The sequence below is a fragment of the Pseudorasbora parva genome, chromosome 25, assembly GCF_024679245.1.
Source record: "Pseudorasbora parva isolate DD20220531a chromosome 25, ASM2467924v1, whole genome shotgun sequence".
In the NCBI taxonomy this organism is placed as follows: domain Eukaryota; kingdom Metazoa; phylum Chordata; class Actinopteri; order Cypriniformes; family Gobionidae; genus Pseudorasbora; species Pseudorasbora parva.
In genome coordinates, this window is record NC_090196.1 from 30,835,206 (window position 1) to 30,855,890 (window position 20,685).

At 38.7% G+C, this 20,685-nt stretch overlaps 1 protein-coding gene across 1 annotated transcript in view; it reads left to right on the plus strand.

Moving 5' to 3' along the window:
- Nucleotides 1–491: 491 nt before the first annotated feature.
- Nucleotides 492–20,685, plus strand: part of hbp1 (HMG-box transcription factor 1) — a 188,908-nt gene continuing 168,714 nt past the window's right edge. The window contains exons 1-8 of the mRNA XM_067435709.1: nt 492–557; nt 1,806–1,986; nt 2,846–3,056; nt 3,139–3,262; nt 6,152–6,263; nt 7,324–7,439; nt 7,539–7,695; nt 7,783–7,927. Coding sequence (XP_067291810.1) covers nt 543–557; nt 1,806–1,986; nt 2,846–3,056; nt 3,139–3,262; nt 6,152–6,263; nt 7,324–7,439; nt 7,539–7,695; nt 7,783–7,927 — 1,061 coding nt within the window. The 5' untranslated portion in view covers nt 492–542. The remainder of the gene's footprint in view (nt 558–1,805; nt 1,987–2,845; nt 3,057–3,138; nt 3,263–6,151; nt 6,264–7,323; nt 7,440–7,538; nt 7,696–7,782; nt 7,928–20,685) is intronic.

The window sequence follows — 20,685 nt, forward strand, 5'->3', positions numbered from 1 at the left end:
ATGTTGTGGTTATTACAGCAAAAGTGTGAGAATGTGAGCATGCTAAACGTATTTGTTTTGACCTCACTGAGTAACATGTTCATAGAAATGCCATACAAACTAAAACTTCCTCATATGGATGTGATATTTTTCGTTTTATATCATTAATTGGGTCCATAACTTGCATTTATGTCTCCAACCAACAGCCATTTCACTTTAAATGAGCTGTAATATTATCCAAACGCGAGGACCAATGTTGTTTTATGTTTGTTTACAACGTCTTAAGACAATACATAGCTCAAGACCTCTATTTAACAAAGAAGGAGGGTCTTTCAGAAAAAAATAGGCCGTTTCAACTAATGAAATTCACGGCTGATGTAACGGGCATGCAGAACTCGCCAATCACAAACACAATAACAAACCCATCCATGTCTACCCAGTGTCCACCCGACTAGCCAATCGCGCTTCGAGCTCACCTAACTGACGTGTGTCTCCACCAATGGGAGGCCATATCTAAAAGTAATCAGTCCTGCCTTCGCGGAGAATGCCAGAGATACTCGGTAATGGCGACAGGTTTGGTAAGTAAAAAAAGTTGTTGAAATATTACCATGAAACTAAACAGTAATGTCAATGAACTTCATTTTGTGTGACTATTTTAGACGGCGACGGTTGTGGCCGTGGGGAGCAAAACGACTGTCATTCATTGATTCGCTCGCAAATGACAACTTTATACTTGATGTTTTTTTTCTCTGTGACGTTTGTTGTTTTGCTTGTGGTTTAGTAATTCTCAACCTCACCTTGGCGACAGTTATCAAACACAACCAATCGTGTTTTTTATCAAAGCCAAAAAGAAAACAGGGTCTCCATTCATTACACTGGGGGGAAAGGAAGGACTTGATGTACCATGTCTCAACTTGTTGACATTCTTTTGTTTACAGCTCCCACCATTGACATTTGAGCTCAGTTTTATGCATTTATTTACATTATTTCGACATCGATCAAACGCCAAAACGCTGGATGGTCTGTATAAGATGTCTTTTTATTAAATACCGCAGCTGTTGATTCATTTTGGCGAATTTTTTCAAACAAAGACCTTGATAACAACCCTATTGAAGTTATTGTTCCCGTTTTCAGTTACAACAACGACATTATTCGAGCTAAAAATCAATTATAAACCTAAACATATATGCGCTTGCGTCCGTTTCGTTTTGCTTTAATTCGCGAGTGTAGAAAAAATCTTATTTTCTTCCTGTGTGAAAAACTGTAACCGAGCAAGATGGCCTCAAATGAAGCGTTCCGCTCATAAACACGGACTCATCTTCGATTGAATCGATCGGGGAGATTTCCATCTATGAATCTCCCAAGTTATGGTGAAATTTCCAGCGCAATCTATCGCTGTTATTGATCTCCCGTTGTTACGCAGTTATGAATGAATGAGCTTCGCTGCGCATGCGCGAAGTCCCAGAAAGTTTATAAACAAGGCTTGCGTGCAATGCGGGTCACGTGAGCGCGCTTTGCAGAAACGGACGCAGTGTTCGCGAAAACAAAACGCGTAATTTAACACGACAAAATGATTGACTCAAGCGTTTTATAGTCTCTCGTTTAATATACGTGTGCTCAAGCAGTGGCCAAGAACATATTGCACAATACCCCACAGAAAAGGCTGTTTGTTTCTGTCTCCTGTTCCTCCATTTCGTTCATTCATTCAACATGAAAGGCTACATGATGCAAAAACAAACACAAAGTAAAAGCATATTAAAGTAGGCTGGTCTGGAAATTACCTACCAATTTTTCTTTCACTTTAAACACTTCTCTTGCATTTGCAGCCTTCCCAGCTGACATGTTATAATATGGTGTGGGAAGTGAAAACTCAGTCAGTCCCCCAGAGAGTCCAGCAAGTCCAGTCACAGAGCTCAGGTATGGACGAGGCCTTCGACCTGCTCAAATGCAATGAGCGTCTGCCCTCTTCCCCTGGATGCCCTTCTAACGAGAGCCACATGGAGTATGGTAATTAGGTTTACCACTCACATTTTATTTTAAAAAAATAAAAACCAAGTGCAATTTTTTTTTCCCGAATACTTGCGAACAGTGGTGGGGAAAGTTACTTTGAAAAGTAATACATTACAATATTCTGTTACTCCATTAAAAAGTAACCAATCGAGTTACTTTTAAAAAAAAAGTAATGCATTGGGTTACTTTTTCTCACCTTTGTTTTTTATCACAAAAAAGTTATATTTTTGTACAGATATAAAGACTTCTTTACACCAAAATTGAAATAAACTTCAGGCCGAGGTAAAGATGCAAATTCACGCATGTACAGTAGAGGGCACAGCTCAAACAAACCTTTCAGCTGTGCTTGCATTCTGGATAATGTAAAATAGGACGCAGGAGAAAAAACATTTAACACTTTTACTTCACTAATAAAAATAGAAAAACTAAAGTAATTTTTGCTTTTGGTTTAACTGAATCATCAAAAGTTATCAGCAAAACATTAGTCAATAAAGCTAGATTAAATGCATAAAATGCTTGTTTTATATAATATTTAATTTGTATAGTAATCTCATTTTGAATTTGACTGATTTTATACATTTTTAGGAGTACTTAATCTTTATTGTGCAAGTGAGATGAGACAATAACCCTCATGTTCGCTCTTACTCTCGATTTTTCTCAACATGGGACAGGAGAGCTGTCAGTCAAATAAATGTGAAAAAGTAGCTTGCGTTACTTTTTTGAAAAAGTAACTCAAGATATTTTGTTGTACCTTTTTAAAGTAATCTGTTACTTGAAAAAGTAATCTGATTACTCTGGTTACTTGTAATGCGTTACCCCCAATACTGCCTGCGAGTGACAGTTTCTTTCTGTGCAGATGACCTGCCTGAGCTGCAGGAGGTGCAGGATGACCAGTTGACCCCCGGCGTGTTCCAGCTGGCCCCGGGCGTGTCACATCATGAGGAGGTGCCCGAAGGATGGAGTAACAGGCCCGAGGGCAGCATTTCACACACAAATTGGCTGACCGAGCTGGCCAACATCGCCACGAGCCCTCAAAGCCCCTTGCTCCAGAACGCTCCACACAATCGGTCAGGAAATCCTGGAATATATGTGCATTCATGTAAATTATGCAGCTCAGGCTAAACTGATTATGGCGCATTATCATTGCAGGTCTTCTCCTGTCCACATCTTCTCCAGCAGTAGCAGTTTACATTCCTACGCTAGACCCCCTCTGTCTTCCAGCAGCGCCCCCAGCCCTGCCCGCAGCCACATGAGAGAACGCCGCCGCACCAGGGTACGGCCACGGGCCTCTCCAATACACAAACAATTATAATCGGTTTTAATGGGAATGTTATGTGAAACCCATGCTCATGAAACTTATTTATATTATTTAAATTATATATAGTGTATATTAAATGCGTTTAAAAAAAACCTGCGCAACCTGGAATTATCAGAAATGGACAAGCCTATAATAAGATTTATTTTAAAAGGTGCAGTGTGTAAATTTTAGCTGCATCTAGTGGTGAGGTTGTGAATTGTACCCGCTCACCCTTCCCTTTCGGAGCACATGGAGAAGCTACGGTGGCCGACACAGGTCAAATATTTTGTCGTGTGAGACAGCAGAGAGCGACTAATGCTCTGTAGAGAAGTTTATCCGTTTAGGGCCACTGTAGAAACATGACGGCACAAAATGGCGACTTCTTTGTAACACACGGTATATATAGGATAAAACGTAACGGTTCATTATGTAAGGTCTTTATACTCCACTGAAAGCATAGTTATGTATATTATATTGCATGACTGTCAATAGATCCTCATAAATACAACACACTGCACCTTTAACTAAGAAAGAAAAAAATATTATATTAACATATGGCCATCATATTGTTAAAGTTAAAAAGTTATGTTATTATTTAAAAAAAAATGTTTTGTATAATTTGTTTAAATCAGGGATGCAAACACATGTATGGTCAAAAAAGAGAGAGGTAACCTAGGGCTGGTCGATTCCGAAATTTTTGGAATCGATTCCGATTCCAATTCCTGAGTCGATTCCAAGAATCGATTCTGCACTGTTGTTTTCGATTCCTTTTCGATTCTTCTTTTTTTAACAAAATCGATGGAGGAACCTAGTTCCGGAGTGACCGCAGGATACAAGGATGTAGAAAGTATCCTTCTCCGAAACTTTATTTGTAAAATGATGATACATTTCCATAACTCTGATGAATTTTAAATGATGGATTCTCCTGAAATGGCCCATATAGCCCAGAAGTAAATGCGATTTAGCCTAATAAATAAAAAGGATAGCACATTATTCATGGATGTGCATTTATTGCATGTTTAAAACTACATGACATGTCTAAAATGCATGTGCACAGTTAAGTTGAATGACTACGTTCAAATAAGTGCTTTTGCACAGAATGCACGAGGCAACATAACCACAATATTAACAAAAACAATAATATAAGAGTGCGCAGTTTATCTGTCAATCAGATGCGCGAGCAAGTTGCGTTCATTACTATAGCAACATTACACTCGGTCATTAAGCTGTACTCTAGTCTAGGCGCATTTTCTTTCAGTTATCAATTTAATAATATCAGTTTTATTATTAAATAAAATAGAAAATTAAAATAAGACCCTCACATCTGCATCTGTAAGCAGTGCTCAAAACCTACCGTTGTGGACAACAGAACTATTTCACAATTTAAAATTATGGAGTTTTTGTGTGCAAAATGTAGCAAACTTGTCCACGATGCAGGATCACAGAAGGAAACAATGACAATAAACTCTATTAACCTAAGTGAATGAAAGGTTCACATATGGCTTGATTTGAACGTTTCATACCATAAAAATAAGTAGTTAGAATTACGTTCTAGTGACGTCATCACGCAATGACGCAAAAAACCCCGCTGAATTGCTTTATTTTTAACTCGTTATTTGAAACTAACTGTTCAAAAGAACCTTTTGCAAAAATTAAACTTAGATTACCTTAGTTACCTTAGATTCCATAATAAAAGTATAACAAATAACTTAAATACAAGCACCATCACAAATAAATACTATTCAGCAAAGATACTAATACTGCAACCGTGAACCTGCAACCGTATTGGCACATATTGTACCATTTGTTGATAATAACAAACTTCATTCGAATGCTTGCTGAAAAATAAATATTATTATAGGCCTATCCATTTCTGGTAATTCCAGGTCACGCAGGTTTTTTTTAACGCATTTAACTCATGGCCTTGAGTAAAGTATATCGTTCCCTCAACAAGATCTTTACGACATGATGTCATTACCTTGATAAAACGAAGTGAACCAAACATCCTCTCCCAGTCACCGTACTGTTCATTATGGCAACTTGACTTGTCTAAAATGTAAACACGCTCTTTGATGTTGATCTGTACACACTGTACACTGTAGATTCTGAAAAGTTTTTTTCTGTAACGTTTTTTTTCTTTCTTTTTATGGGTGCTTTGGTGTGATAAATGTATGAGTTATAAGGACTCCTTATATCAATTGGTTATGTGATGTCCTTTTTGAGTCTCCAAGTGTCGTTTGTGAAAATCACCCTTTAGTCTGATGGTTTTATTTGCTGGATATATCAAATTATGATAAAATGAACGTGTTAAACAAGATATATGGTGTGTGTGCTAATAATCGCAAACTTATTGTGACATTTAAGCATTCACTTTTTATATAAATGATCTGATTGATGTCCAGATCTTGTATTGCCAATGCAAGAGTCCAGCACTCTGTAAAGTCTCCTCCAGCACATCCCAAAGACTTTCAGTGAATTTAAGCTCTGGACTCAGAGGTGGAAGTGATCCTTCTCTCACAATCTGAGCTGATGAATATTGACATTGTCATACAGGTATATGGCCATCATGTTCTTCCTACATGGTTGTTTAAGAAATGAAAAGCTACACACTCCATCAATCAGGGCTAGAAGAACCGCTGCCAAACATATAACATGCTAGAGACGCAATCAGCAATCATCCAGTCAGAGACTTTTTTTGTTCCATTCAATATTTACAGTTTGACTGAAAGCATCCATTATGTTGCAGTTCTTAATAAAGTTAGCAGGCACATGGTCTGAAACCCAGTTATTTTATTTACTGTGGCAGTTAAAGAGAAAATGGGATGTAGTATAAACTTTTGAGGCTGTTTTGTGTGCGTTTTACAGGCCAGCAGTGAGTCGGAGTCTGGCATTTTCTGTATGTCGTCTCTGTCCGATGATGATGACATGGGATGGTCCCACTCCTGGCCCTCCACTGCCTGGCACTGTTTCCTGAAAGGTAAAGATACACAAAGATAAGGTGTTCCCAAAAGCTTAGGAAAAAAAAAAAACAGCTGATAGTCGTTTTATCAATGACTTTGAAAAGTGTGGTGAAACAGCACCTTCTGCTGTTACAAATGCAAAGCAGCAGGAGTAAGAGGAAAACAGGCGTGTCTCTGGGTCACAGGAGGGACAAGAAGTCCTCAGAACAGATTGTCACACCCTCTAACATTCAACATGTTGGCTTTTACTTACATTTTGAATAAAAGTGTATTTAGCTTAAAGGAACACTGCACCATTTTTAGAAATAGGGCTTATTCAACTTCTTTCCTACATTTAGATATGTGGGGAAATGCATTTTTTCTCAGCGCATGCTTTGTTTTAGTTTGGCAGGGTCACCGCTAGCTTAGCTTAGCATAATGAATGGAGTCATATGTTGCCAAATAGCATGTCCCGAGTAAAAGAGATAAATAAATAAAAAACCCACCTAATTACTTCTTGTGGCCTGCGTATTCAAAACGAGTACAAAAAGCTGATGTAGAAAAAGACTAGATGATTTCCTAGGCAGATATTGACTTGGGACTATATTATTGGGAAGCACAGGCAAAGCAGAGATATCACGCAACACATTTTGATCGCTAAACAGCCGGAGGACGTGAGGATGAGAGCCGTGATATCTCTGCTTCGTCTGTGCTTCCCCATAATATAGTCCCAAGTCAATATCTGCCTTGGAAATCGCCTAGTCTTTATCTACATCAGCTTTTTTGTACTCGTTGTGAATACGCAGGCCAAAAGAAGTAATTAGGTGGGGTGTTTTTTTGGATCACTTTTACGTGGGACATGCTAGCTGGCAACATAGGATTCCATTCATCATGCTAAGCTAAGCTAACGGCGACCCTGCCAAACTAAAAGAATGCATGCAATGAGACAAAAATGCATTTGCCCACATATCTAAATGAAGGAAAGAAGTGGGATAAGCCCCGTTTCTAAAAACGGTGGATTGTTCCTTTAACTTTTCACTTGTGATATGTGGGTATCACTAAACTTTTATCACTGTGCTATCCGTCTTTTCCCACCAGGAACACGTTTACGCTTCCACAAAGGTCCGAATGTGGAGTGGCAGGAGGCAGAGGATGTGACGGAGTCGGATGAAGATTCTGATGACGAGGGAGAAACACAGTCCAAACCAATGAAGGTAATGATGTGCACATGAGTCCTGTAATCATTCATCTTCTAAGTATGCACTGAAAAATCTTACTGCCAATATGCTAACTGAAGATTATTTGTCTTGCAGAGTTACGGCTCTGATGGTCTAAAGCTGGTGGTCTTTGAGGACAGTGTGTCTTTTGGACAGTCTGTCCTGAAATTAACCTTTGACCCTGGTTCCCCTGAAGCAGGGCTTCTGACTGCTGAGTGCAGATTGGACCATCCGTTTTTTGTGAAAAATAAAGGTAAATGATTTTTCTATGCAGTATCGTTAAAGTATCATTGTGATTTCAGAAGATTATTCTAACGGTGTGTGTGTGTGTCTGTGTTAGGGTGGTCTTCTTTCTATCCGAGCCTAACCGTTGTACAGCACGGCATTCCCTGCTATGACATGCAGGTTGGAGATGTGTGTCTGCCGCCAGGACACCGTGACGCCATCAACTGCGATGACTCTGTCGTTTTTGACACTTTCCGGAGGTACAGTGTTGTTATTGTTCACTAATTTTCCTTATTAAAATAAAGCTGAAATAAAATATTAGGTCAAAGTAATACAAAGATTAGATGAAATATTGGCAACTAACTGAAACTAATTTTAAGTATTAAGTACAAGTATGTTGATGGGGATATTTGTTTGTTCCTTATTAATTTCCTTTGTGTTATAATGAACATACTGCGTATGTATCTCTTTATTTATTAGGGGTTCAAGCACGAAGTGCTGAACACCTATTGTATTTGTGCTGATTTTTATTATTAGGGGTTCAAGCACGAAGTGCTGAACACCTATTGTATTTGTGCTGATTTTTATTATTATTAGGGGTTCAAGCACGAAGTGCTGAAACCCTATTGTAATTGTACTGATTTTTATTAGGGGTTCAAGCACGAAGTGCTGAAACCCTATTGTAATTGTACTGATTTTTATTATTATTATTATTATTCTCCGCTAAAACGCATCGTGCAGCCCAAACCGTAAAGCGTGGAACTTTGAAACTTTGTCAGATGGTAGTCCTCAATTTGGGGAGAACCTCAGAAAGTATGACCCCGATTGGCCAATAGGTGGCGCTACAGCAACCAAATGCGCAAAAAGGGTCATATCTCCTAAACCCTTTGGTCCACAATCAAGTGTCTTATATCATTGGAAAGCTGAGTCCTTGGCGAACAAAACGTATATCTCCGATTTCATTTCCGTCATGAAAATTGTTCCGCCATTTTGAATTTTGTCGAAAAACTACTTTTGCGAACTTGTCCCTGGATTTTTGACCGATCGAAACCAAACCAGTGGCAAAATGTTCTCTGTAGTCTGAATATCAATATTCATTGAGAAAAAGTTGAAATTTCGATTCACGGTTGCTAAGGGGTGGAAAAAGAATGTTGTGGGCGGAGCCTATTTTACTAAAAAGGCTATAACTCAAGAAGGAAATGAGATATCTTCACCAAACTTGGTAGACATGTGTATGGGCTCATTCTTTGGTCTCGATAAAAAAATCGCGACGATTGACCACTTGGTGGCGCTATAATGTTAAAAAAACATGAAAAGGGCTATAACCACGTGACCACTAGTCCGATTGACTTGAAAATTGGTAGGCAGTGTCTTGGTCCAAGGCACCATGTATGTCTATGAGGACATTGGTGTTTCTAAAAAAACATGGCCGCCATCGGCCAATGAAGTTTGAGCACCTATTAGATGGGGTTAACAGAGGTCGATCGGAACGAAACTCGGTGGGCATGTTTGACTCATGGTCCTAGAGGTCTGTAAGAATTTTGAAAGAAATCGGCCACTAGTTGGCGCTAACTCAAAAGGGAAGCTCAAAAATTCACGAAAATTGTTGGGCATATGTGGCATAACATGCTGATGAAGCATGCAAAGTTTTAAAGAGATTGGACTATAGGTGGCGCTATAACTGTTAAAACGCTATAAGAACCATGCATTTCCTATGTTAAATTGCCTATATTGACTGTAAATGGACTTTTCCATCTATTATTTTAGTGTTCAAAATCTTGCTAAATAAAACTTAATGTCTTTAATGCCTATGTACTTTAAAGGCCTTAAAGGCTTGAACCCCGCTAAATGCTGCTTGCAGCTTTAATTATTATTATTATTATTATTCTCCGCTAAAACGCATCGTGCAGACCAAACCGTAAGAGCTGGAAATTTGAAACTTTGTCAGATGGTAGTACTCATGTTGGGGAGACCCTGAGAAGCTATGACCCCAATTGGCCCATAGGTGGCGCTATAGCAATCAATTCCGAGAAAAGGCTCATAACTCCTAAACCGTTTGGTCCACACTCAAGTGTCATATATCATTGGAAAGCTGAGTCCTTGGCGAACAAAATGTATATCTCAGATTTTATTTCCAGTATGCAAATTTTTCCGCCATTTTGAATTTTATTGAAAACCTACTTTTGCAAACTAGTCCCTGGTTTTTTGACCGATCGGAACCAAACCAGTGTCAAAATGTTCTCTGGTCTCTGTTTATCAATAGTTATCAAAAAAAAGTTGAAATTTCGATTCATTTATGCTAATTGGCTTCAAAATGGACGTTCAGGGCGGAGCCTATTTTACTAAAAAGGCTATAACTCAAGAAGGAAATGAGATATCGTCACCAAACTTGGTACACATGTATATCGGCTCAATTTGAGGTCACGATAAAAAAATCGCGATGATTGGCCACTTGGTGGCGCTATAATGCGAAAAAAACATGAAAAGGGCTGTAACCACGCGACCGCTAGTCCGATTGACCTGAAAATTGGTATGCAGTGTCTTGGTCCAAGGCCCCATGTACGTCTATGAGGACATTGGCGTATCTCAAAAAACATGGCCGCCATCGGCCAATGAGATTTGAGCACCTATTAGATGGGGTTAACAGAGGCCGATCGGAACGAAACTTGATGGGCATGTTTGACTCATGGTCCTAGAGGTCTGTAAGAATTTTGAAAGAAATCGGCCACTAGTTGGCGCTAACGAGTTTTATGGCTCTGAAATCACGTGTTTTTTCACGCATCCACAAAATATGCATATCATATGATAGATCTCCTCATGCTGAACAAATTTGCCTCTAAAACCATTGCTGTCAATCAAATCATTAATTAAATATTCACAATTATGTTAAAAACCTACTTTTGCAAACTAGTCCCTGGTTTTTTGACCGATCGGAACCAAACCAGTGTCAAAATGTTCTCTGGTCTCTGTTTATCAATAGTTATCGAAAAAAAGTTGAAATTTCAATTCATTTTTGCTAATTGGCTTCAAAATGGACATTCAGGGTGGAGCCTATTTTACTAAAAAGGCTATAACTCAAGAAGGAAATGAGATACCGTCACCAAACTTGGTACACATGTATATCGGCTCAATTTGAGGTCACGATAAAAATATTGCGACGATTGGCCACTTGGTGGCGCTATAATGTGAAAAAAAACATGAAAAGGGCTATAACCACGCGATCGCTAGTCCAATTAACCTGAAAATTGGTATGCAGACATTGGCGTATCTCAAAAAACATGGCCGCCATCGGCCAATGAAATTTGAGCACCTGTTAGACAAGGTTAACAGAGGCCGATCGGAACGAAACTTGGTGGGCATGTTTGACTCATGGTCCTAGAGGTCTGTAAGATTTTTGAAAGAAATCGGCCACTAGTTGGCGCTAACTCAAAAGGGAAGCTCAAAAATTCACGAAAATTGTTGGGTATATGTAGCATGACATGCTGATGAAGCATGAAAAGTTTTAAAGAGATCGGACTATAGGTGGCGCTATAACTGTTAAAAAGCTATAAAAACCATGCATTTTTTATGGTAAATTGCCTATATTGGCTGTAAATGGACTTTTCCATCTATTATTTCAGTGTTTAAAATCTTGCTAAATAAAACTTAATGTCTTTAATTAGGGGCCAAGCACCGAAGGTGCGGAGGCACCTATTGAAATCGTTAGTGTTCCTATTATTATTCTGCTTCTTCTTCTTTTTCCGCCATAGGAGTCTCTGGCAGCCCATAGAACCGTATGGTAAAAAGTTGTGAAATTTGGCACACTCATAGAGGCCAGTCTGAGCTGTCACTATAGCAAATTTGGTGCCTCTAACTCAATCCCTCTAGCGCCACCACCTGTCCAAAGTTTCACTCATATTTATGCTTATAACTTTTGACCCCTAAGGGCTAGAAACAAAATTCTTTTTTCATCGGATTCCTTGGCTCAAGCCGATTCGATTTCACCCTATGATGTCATTTTCCGGTATGCAAATTTTCCCGCCATTTTGAATTTTCTGAAAAACCTACTTTTTCGAACTCCTCCTAGGCCGTTGCTCCGATTTTCACGAAAATTGAAACAGATCATCTTCAGAGCATGTTGACAAAAAGTTATGGAATTCAAGTTGATTCGTCCAATCGTTTTCAATAAACGCACAAACAAATTTTACGTGGAGGTTGCAAAAACACACTAAAGGCTATATCTCCGCAACGCTTTATCGTATTCAAACCAACCTTGGTACATGTCATCACAAGCATGACTTGAAGCAACATGCAGCGTTTCGGCGCAGCGCCACCTACCTGTCCGGAGATACGAAAAATGCCTATTTTGGCTTATAACTTCTGAACCGTTTATCCAAAAATCATAAAATTGGTCTCATTAGATTCAGGGCGTCATGCCGAGTCGACTGATATCCAATTTTACCATGTCGGCCATTTTGGATGTCGGCCATTTTGAATTATGTGCAAAAATGCTGTATTTTATGAACGCATGAACAGATTGTTATGAAACTTGGTATGGGTCATCACCACGATGCCCTGAAGTAGCCTGAGAAGTTTCGAAACAGCGCCACCTAGTGGAGAATTTTTTTTTTCAAACGCTTATAACTTTGGGTGTGGTTGACATATTTTGATGGGAGTGTGTTTTTTGGTCTCCTGAATCCTTGCCGACTCCAACGATACCAGACTTGCCAGGTTTCGGCATATGGTTTGCGCAGAGTTGTAATTTAGTGCTTAAAAAACATTTGCTGATATCTTCGAAACCGCTAGTCCGATCGAGACGAAACCAGCCTCAGAAGTTCGGAAACATAGGTCGATAGCTATACGCTAATGCCCAAATCTCAAAATATTGATAGTAAGGGGTAGTAAAATCCAATCAAAGTCAGGTGTCAGTCATTTTTTACGTGTTTTTTCATATAAATGTCTATAACTCCAAAACAAAATGAAATATTTTCACCAAACTTGACACACATATGTATGGGCTCACTACGAGGACACATAAAAAAATTGGTGGGATTGTGCCTCTTGGTGGCGCTATAATAAAACAAAACATGAAATTCCCATTGACTTCAATGCAGTATTACGGTTTAAAATGCTAATGCTATAATTTAAGAATGCACTAGTGTATCATTACAAAACTCGGTATGTGTCTTCCGCTCTATGTCCCGAACATATTCAAAAAGTTTCGGGGCAGCGCCACCTTGTGGTCAAAAGTTGTAATAAAATGTACAAAAATGCTAATAACTTTTGATTAAATTAGCCTATTGTAATGAGACTGGTCATAATACATTCATTGGCTCATGCCGAGAAGATAGATACCAATTTTGCCATATTTTGCAAACATATCTGTGCTCCATCTTGTTATTTGTTAAAAATCTACTTTTTCAAACTCATCCTAGACCGTTTGTCCGATTTTCACCAAAATTGATCCGTATCGTCTTCAGACCATGCTGACAAATAGTTATGGATTTCGGATTGATAGACAAAACAGTTTTCATATACCACTGCAACAGAGTTGAGCCATGATGCAAAAATTACTCTTGAGGCTGTATCTCTGCAATGCTTTGACATATTGACACCAAACTTTGCATGTGTCATTGTCATCTCAATCTGACTAAACCACATCAGTTTCGTAACAGTGACACCTATTGGTCGAAAGTGATAAACCATTAAACCATTATTATTGACTGTATTTAAAATTTGACTGCTATTTTGCCTAAAATCAACTTAATAGGTCCTTAATGGCTCATTGTTGCAGTTGGCTTGAGACTTCCAGCCATGCTGGCATGTCTTGTCTTCTTCTTTGCGCTTGGCCCCGATAATGGCTGCTTGCAGCTATATTTATTATTATTATTATTAGGGGTTCAAGCACGAAGTGCTGAAACCCTATTGTAATTGTACTGATTTTTATTAGGGGCCAAGCACCGAAGGTGCGGAGGCACCTATTGAAATTGTTAGTGTTCCTATTATTATTATTCTGCTTCTTCTTCTTCTTCTTCTTCTTCTTCTTCTTCTTTTTCTTTTTCTTCCGCCATAGGAGTCTCTGGCAGCCCATAGAACCGTATGGTAAAAAGTTGTGAAATTTGGCACACTCATAGAGGCCAGTCTGAGCTGTCACTATAGCAAATTTGGTGCCTCTAACTCAATCCCTCTAGCGCCACCACCTGTCCAAAGTTTCACTCATATTTATGCTTATAACTTTTGACCCCTAAGGGCTAGAAACAAAATTCTTTTTTCATCGGATTCCTTGGCTCAAGCCGATTCGATTTCACCCTATGATGTCATTTTCCGGTATGCAAATTTTCCCGCCATTTTGAATTTTCTGAAAAACCTACTTTTTCGAACTCCTCCTAGGCCGTTGCTCCGATTTTCACGAAAATTGAAACAGATCATCTTCAGAGCATGTTGACAAAAAGTTATGGAATTCAAGTTGATTCGTCCAATCGTTTTCAATAAACGCACAAACAAATTTTACGTGGAGGTTGCAAAAACACACTAAAGGCTATATCTCCGCAACGCTTTATCGTATTCAAACCAACCTTGGTACATGTCATCACAAGCATGACTTGAAGCAACATGCAGCGTTTCGGCGCAGCGCCACCTACCTGTCCGGAGATACGAAAAATGCCTATTTTGGCTTATAACTTCTGAACCGTTTATCCAAAAATCATAAAATTGGTCTCATTAGATTCAGGGCGTCATGCCGAGTCGACTGATATCCAATTTTACCATGTCGGCCATTTTGGATGTCGGCCATTTTGAATTATGTGCAAAAATGCTGTATTTTATGAACGCATGAACGGATTGTTATGAAACTTGGTATGGGTCATCACCACGATGCCCTGAAGTAGCCTGAGAAGTTTCGAAACAGCGCCACCTAGTGGAGAATTTTTTTTTTCAAACGCTTATAACTTTGGGTGTGGTTGACATATTTTGATGGGAGTGTGTTTTTTGGTCTCCTGAATCCTTGCCGACTCCAACGATACCAGACTTGCCAGGTTTCGGCATATGGTTTGCGCAGAGTTGTAATTTAGTGCTTAAAAAACATTTGCTGATATCTTCGAAACCGCTAGTCCGATCGAGACGAAACCAGCCTCAGAAGTTCGGAAACATAGGTCGATAGCTGTACGCTAATGCCCAAATCTCAAAATATTGATAGTAAGGGGTAGTAAAATCCAATCAAAGTCAGGTGTCAGTCATTTTTTACGTGTTTTTTCATATAAATGTCTATAACTCCAAAACAAAATGAGATATTTTCACCAAACTTGACACACATATGTATGGGCTCACTATGAGGACACATAAAAAAATTGGTGGGATTGTGCCTCTTGGTGGCGCTATAATAAAACAAAACATGAAATTCCCATTGACTTCAATGCAGTATTATGGTTTAAAATGCTAATGCTATAATTTACGAATGCATTAGCGTATCGTTACAAAACTCGGTATGTGTCTTCCGCTCCATGTCCCGAAGATACTCAAAAAGTTTCGGGGTAGCGCCACCTTGTGGTCAAAAGTTGTAATAAAATGTACAAAAATGCTAATAACTTTTGATTAAATTAGCCTATTGTAATGAGACTGGTCATAATACATTCATTGGCTCATGCCGAGAAGATAGATACCAATTTTGCCATATTTTGCAAACATATCTGTGCTCCATCTTGTTATTTGTTAAAAATCTACTTTTTCAAACTCATCCTAGACCGTTTGTCCGATTTTCACCAAAATTGATCCGTATCGTCTTCAGACCATGCTGACAAATAGTTATGGATTTCGGATTGATAGACAAAACAGTTTTCATATACCACTGCAACAGAGTTGAGCCATGATGCAAAAATTACTCTTGAGGCTGTATCTCTGCAATGCTTTGACATATTGACACCAAACTTTGCATGTGTCATTGTCATCTCAATCTGACTAAACCACATCAGTTTCGTAACAGTGACACCTATTGGTCGAAAGTGATAAACCATTAAACCATTATTATTGACTGTATTTAAAATTTGACTGCTATTTTGCCTAAAATCAACTTAATAGGTCCTTAATGGCTCATTGTTGCAGTTGGCTTGAGACTTCCAGCCATGCTGGCATGTCTTGTCTTCTTCTTTGCGCTTGGCCCCGATAATGGCTGCTTGCAGCTATATTTATTATTATTATTATTATTATTCTCCGCTAAAACGCATCGTGCAGCCCAAACCGTAAAGCGTGGAACTTTGAAACTTTGTCAGATGGTAGTCCTCAATTTGGGGAGAACCTCAGAAAGTATGACCCCGATTGGCCAATAGGTGGCGCTACAGCAACCAAATGCGCAAAAAGGGTCATAACTCCTAAACCCTTTGGTCCACAATCAAGTGTCTTATATCATTGGAAAGCTGAGTCCTTGGCGAACAAAACGTATATCTCCGATTTCATTTCCGTCATGAAAATTTTTCCGCCATTTTGAATTTTGTCGAAAAACTACTTTTGCGAACTAGTCCCTGGATTTTTGACCGATCGAAACCAAACCAGTGGCAAAATGTTCTCTGTAGTCTGAATATCAATATTCATTGAGAAAAAGTTGAAATTTCGATTCACGGTTGCTAAGGGGTGGAAAAAGAATGTTGTGGGCGGAGCCTATTTTACTAAAAAGGCTATAACTCAAGAAGGAAATGAGATATCTTCACCAAACTTGGTAGACATGTGTATGGGCTCATTCTTTGGTCTCGATAAAAAAATCGCAACGATTGACCACTTGGTGGCGCTATAATGTTAAAAAAACATGAAAAGGGCTATAACCACGTGACCCCTAGTCCGATTGACTTGAAAATTGGTAGGCAGTGTCTTGGTCCAAGGCACCATGTATGTCTATGAGGACATTGGTGTATCTAAAAAAACATGGCCGCCATCGGCCAATGAAGTTTGAGCACCTATTAGATGGGGTTAACAGAGATCGATCGGAACGAAACTCGGTGGGCATGTTTGACTCATGGTCCTAGAGGTCTGTAAGAATTTTGAAAGAAATCGGCCACTAGTTGGCGCTAACTCAAAAGGGAAGCTCAAAAATTCACGAAAATTGTTGGGCATTTGTGGCATAACATGCTGATGAAGCATGCAAAGTTTTAAAGAGATTGGACTATAGGTGGCGCTATAACTGTTAAAACGCTATAAGAACCATGCATTTCCTATGGTAAATTGCCTATATTGACTGTAAATGGACTTTTCCATCTATTATTTTAGTGTTCAAAATCTTGCTAAATAAAACGTAATGTCTTTAATGCCTATGTACTTTAAAGGCCTTAAAGGCTTGAACCCCGCTAAATGCTGCTTGCAGCTTTAATTATTATTATTATTATTATTATTCTCCGCTAAAACGCATCGTGCAGACCAAACCGTAAGAGCTGGAAATTTGAAACTTTGTCAGATGGTAGTACTCATGTTGGGGAGACCCTGAGAAGCTATGACCCCAATTGGCCCATAGGTGGCGCTATAGCAATCAATTGCGAGAAAAGGCTCATAACTCCTAAACCGTTTGGTCCACACTCAAGTGTCATATATCATTGGAAAGCTGAGTCCTTGGCGAACAAAATGTATATCTCAGATTTTATTTCCAGTATGCAAATTTTTCCGCCATTTTGAATTTTATTGAAAACCTACTTTTGCAAACTAGTCCCTGGTTTTTTGACCGATCTGAACCAAACCAGTGTCAAAATGTTCTCTGGTCTCTGTTTATCAATAGTTATCAAAAAAAGTTGAAATTTCGATTCATTTATGCTAATTGGCTTCAAAATGGACGTTCAGGGCGGAGCCTATTTTACTAAAAAGGCTATAACTCAAGAAGGAAATGAGATATCGTCACCAAACTTGGTACACATGTATATCGGCTCAATTTGAGGTCACGATAAAAAAATCGCGATGATTGGCCACTTGGTGGCGCTATAATGCGAAAAAAACATGAAAAGGGCTGTAACCACGCGACCGCTAGTCCGATTGACCTGAAAATTGGTATGCAGTGTCTTGGTCCAAGGCCCCATGTACGTCTATGAGGACATTGGCGTATCTCAAAAAACATGGCCGCCATCGGCCAATGAAATTTGAGCACCTATTAGATGGGGTTAACAGAGGCCGATCGGAACGAAACTTGATGGGCATGTTTGACTCATGGTCCTAGAGGTCTGTAAGAATTTTGAAAGAAATCGGCCACTAGTTGGCGCTAACGAGTTTTATGGCTCTGAAATCACGTGTTTTTTCACGCATCCACAAAATATGCATATCATATGATAGATCTCCTCATGCTGAACAAATTTGCCTCTAGAACCATTGCTGTCAATCAAATCATTAATTAAATATTCACAATTATGTTAAAAACGTACTTTTGCAAACTAGTCCCTGGTTTTTTGACCGATCGGAACCAAACCAGTGTCAAAATGTTCTCTGGTCTCTGTTTATCAATAGTTATTGAAAAAAAGTTGAAATTTCAATTCATTTTTGCTAATTGGCTTCAAAATGGACGTTCAGGATGGAGCCTATTTTACTAAAAAGGCTATAACTCAAGAAGGAAATGAGATATCGTCACCAAACTTGGTACACATGTATATCGGCTCAATTTGAGGTCACAATAAAAATATTGCAACGATTGGCCACTTGGTGGCGCTATAATGTGAAAAAAAACATGAAAAGGGCTATAACCACGCGATCGCTAGTCAAATTAACCTGAAAATTGGTATGCAGACATTGGCGTATCTCAAAAAACATGGCCGCCATCGGCCAATGAAATTTGAGCACCTATTAGACAAGGTTAACAGAGGCCGATCGGAACGAAACTTGGTGGGCATGTTTGACTCATGGTTCTAGAGGTCTGTAAGATTTTTGAAAGAAATCGGCCACTAGTTGGCGCTAACTCAAAAGGGAAGCTCAAAAATTCACGAAAATTGTTGGGTATATGTAGCATGACATGCTGATGAAGCATGAAAAGTTTTAAAGAGATCGGACTATAGGTGGCGCTATAACTGTTAAAAAGCTATAAAAACCATGCATTTTTTATGGTAAATTGCCTATATTGGCTGTAAATGGACTTTTCCATCTATTATTTCAGTGTTTAAAATCTTGTTAAATAAAACTTAATGTCTTTAATGCCTATGTGCTTAAAAGGCCTTAAACGCTTGAACCCCGCTAAATGCTGCTTGCAGCTTTAATTAGGGGTTCAAGCACGAAGTGCTGAAACCCTATTGTAATTGTACTGATTTTTATTATTAGGGGTTCAAGCACGAAGTGCTGAAACCCTATTGTAATTGTACTGATTTTTATTATTAGGGGTTCAAGCATGAAATGCTGAAACCCTATTGTAATTGTACCGATTTTTATTATTATTATTATTATTCTGCCGTAAAACTCATCGTGCAGACCAAACCGTAAGGCCTAGAGACTTGAAACTTTGTCAATAGGTAGTCCAAAAATCGAGGAGAGGTTCTCAAATTATGAGCCAGATTGGCCAATAGGTGGCGCTATAGCGCAAAAAACAAAAAAAAGTCACTATTTTGCTTATATCTCAAAAACCCTTTGTCGCACAATCAAGTGTCTTACATCATTGGAATCCTTGGCTCAAGCCGAACAAAAAACATAGGAGGTATTTTATTTCCGGTATGCAAATTTTTCCGCCATTTTGAATTTTGTCAAAAACCTACTTTTGCGAACTAGTCCCTGGTTTTTTGACATATCGGAACCAAACCAGTGCCAAAATGTTCTCTCTAGCCTGAATATCAATAATTATCAAAAAAAAGTTGAAATTTTGACTCATGGACGAAAAGGGGCGTGGAAATGTACATTTAAGGCGGAGCCTATTTTACTAAAGAAGCTATAACTCAAGAACGAAATGAGATATATTCACCAAACTTGGTACACATGTGTATGGGCTCATTCTGAGGTCAGGATAAAAAAAATTGCGAAGATTGACCACTTGGTGGCGCTATAATGTGGAAAAAACATAACAATGGCTATAACCATGCGACCGCTAGTCCGATTGACCTGAAAATTGGTAAGCAGTGTCTTGGCCCAAGGTACCATGTCTGTCTATGAGGATATTGGTGTATCTCAAAAAACATGGCCGCCATCGACCAATGAATTTTGAGCACCTATTAGACAAGGTTAATGGACGATGATCGAACCGAAACTCGGTGGGCATGTTTGACTCATGGTCATAGAGGTCTGTAAGAATTTTGAAAGAAATCGGCCACTAGTTGGCGCTAACGAGTTTTATGGCTCTGTAATCACGTGGTGTTAAACACATCGGCAAAATACGCATATCATATGATAGATCTCCTCATGCTGAACAACTTTGCCTCTAGAACCATTGCTGTCAATCAAATTATTAATTAAATTTTTGTAATTATGTTAAAAACCTACTTTTGCGAACTAGTCACTGGTTTTTTGCCCAATCAGAACCAAACCAGTCTAGGATAATTCTCTGGACTCTTTAGATTAATAATTATCAAAAAAAAGTGGATTTTTTTGCATTTGGATGGCTATAACAGGGCCATTTAGAAAAGAGGCGTGGCAAAATACGCTCAAAAGCCTATAAATCCTAAGGGGAAACTCAAAACTTCACGAAAATTGTTGGGTATATGTGGCATAACATGTTGAAGACACATGCTAAGTTTCATGGAGATCGGAGTATAGGGGGCGCTATAAGTGTTAAAAAGCTTTGAAAACCATGTATTCCCTATGGTGAATTGCCTGTATTGGCTGTAAATGGTATTTTCCATCTCCTTAATCAGGTGGGGTTAAAACAGCCACATAATATGCATATATTATGATAGATCTTCTCATACTGAACAACTTTGCCTCTATAACCAATACTGTCAATCAAATCTTTATTTAAATATTCCCAATTATGTTAAAAACCTCGTTTTGCAAACTAGTCCTAGGTTTTTTGCCTGATCGGAACCAAACCACAGCAGTATGATTCTCTGCACTCTCCTGATCAATTCATATTTAGACTTTATAAAGTCACTATTATAATATTTAAAAT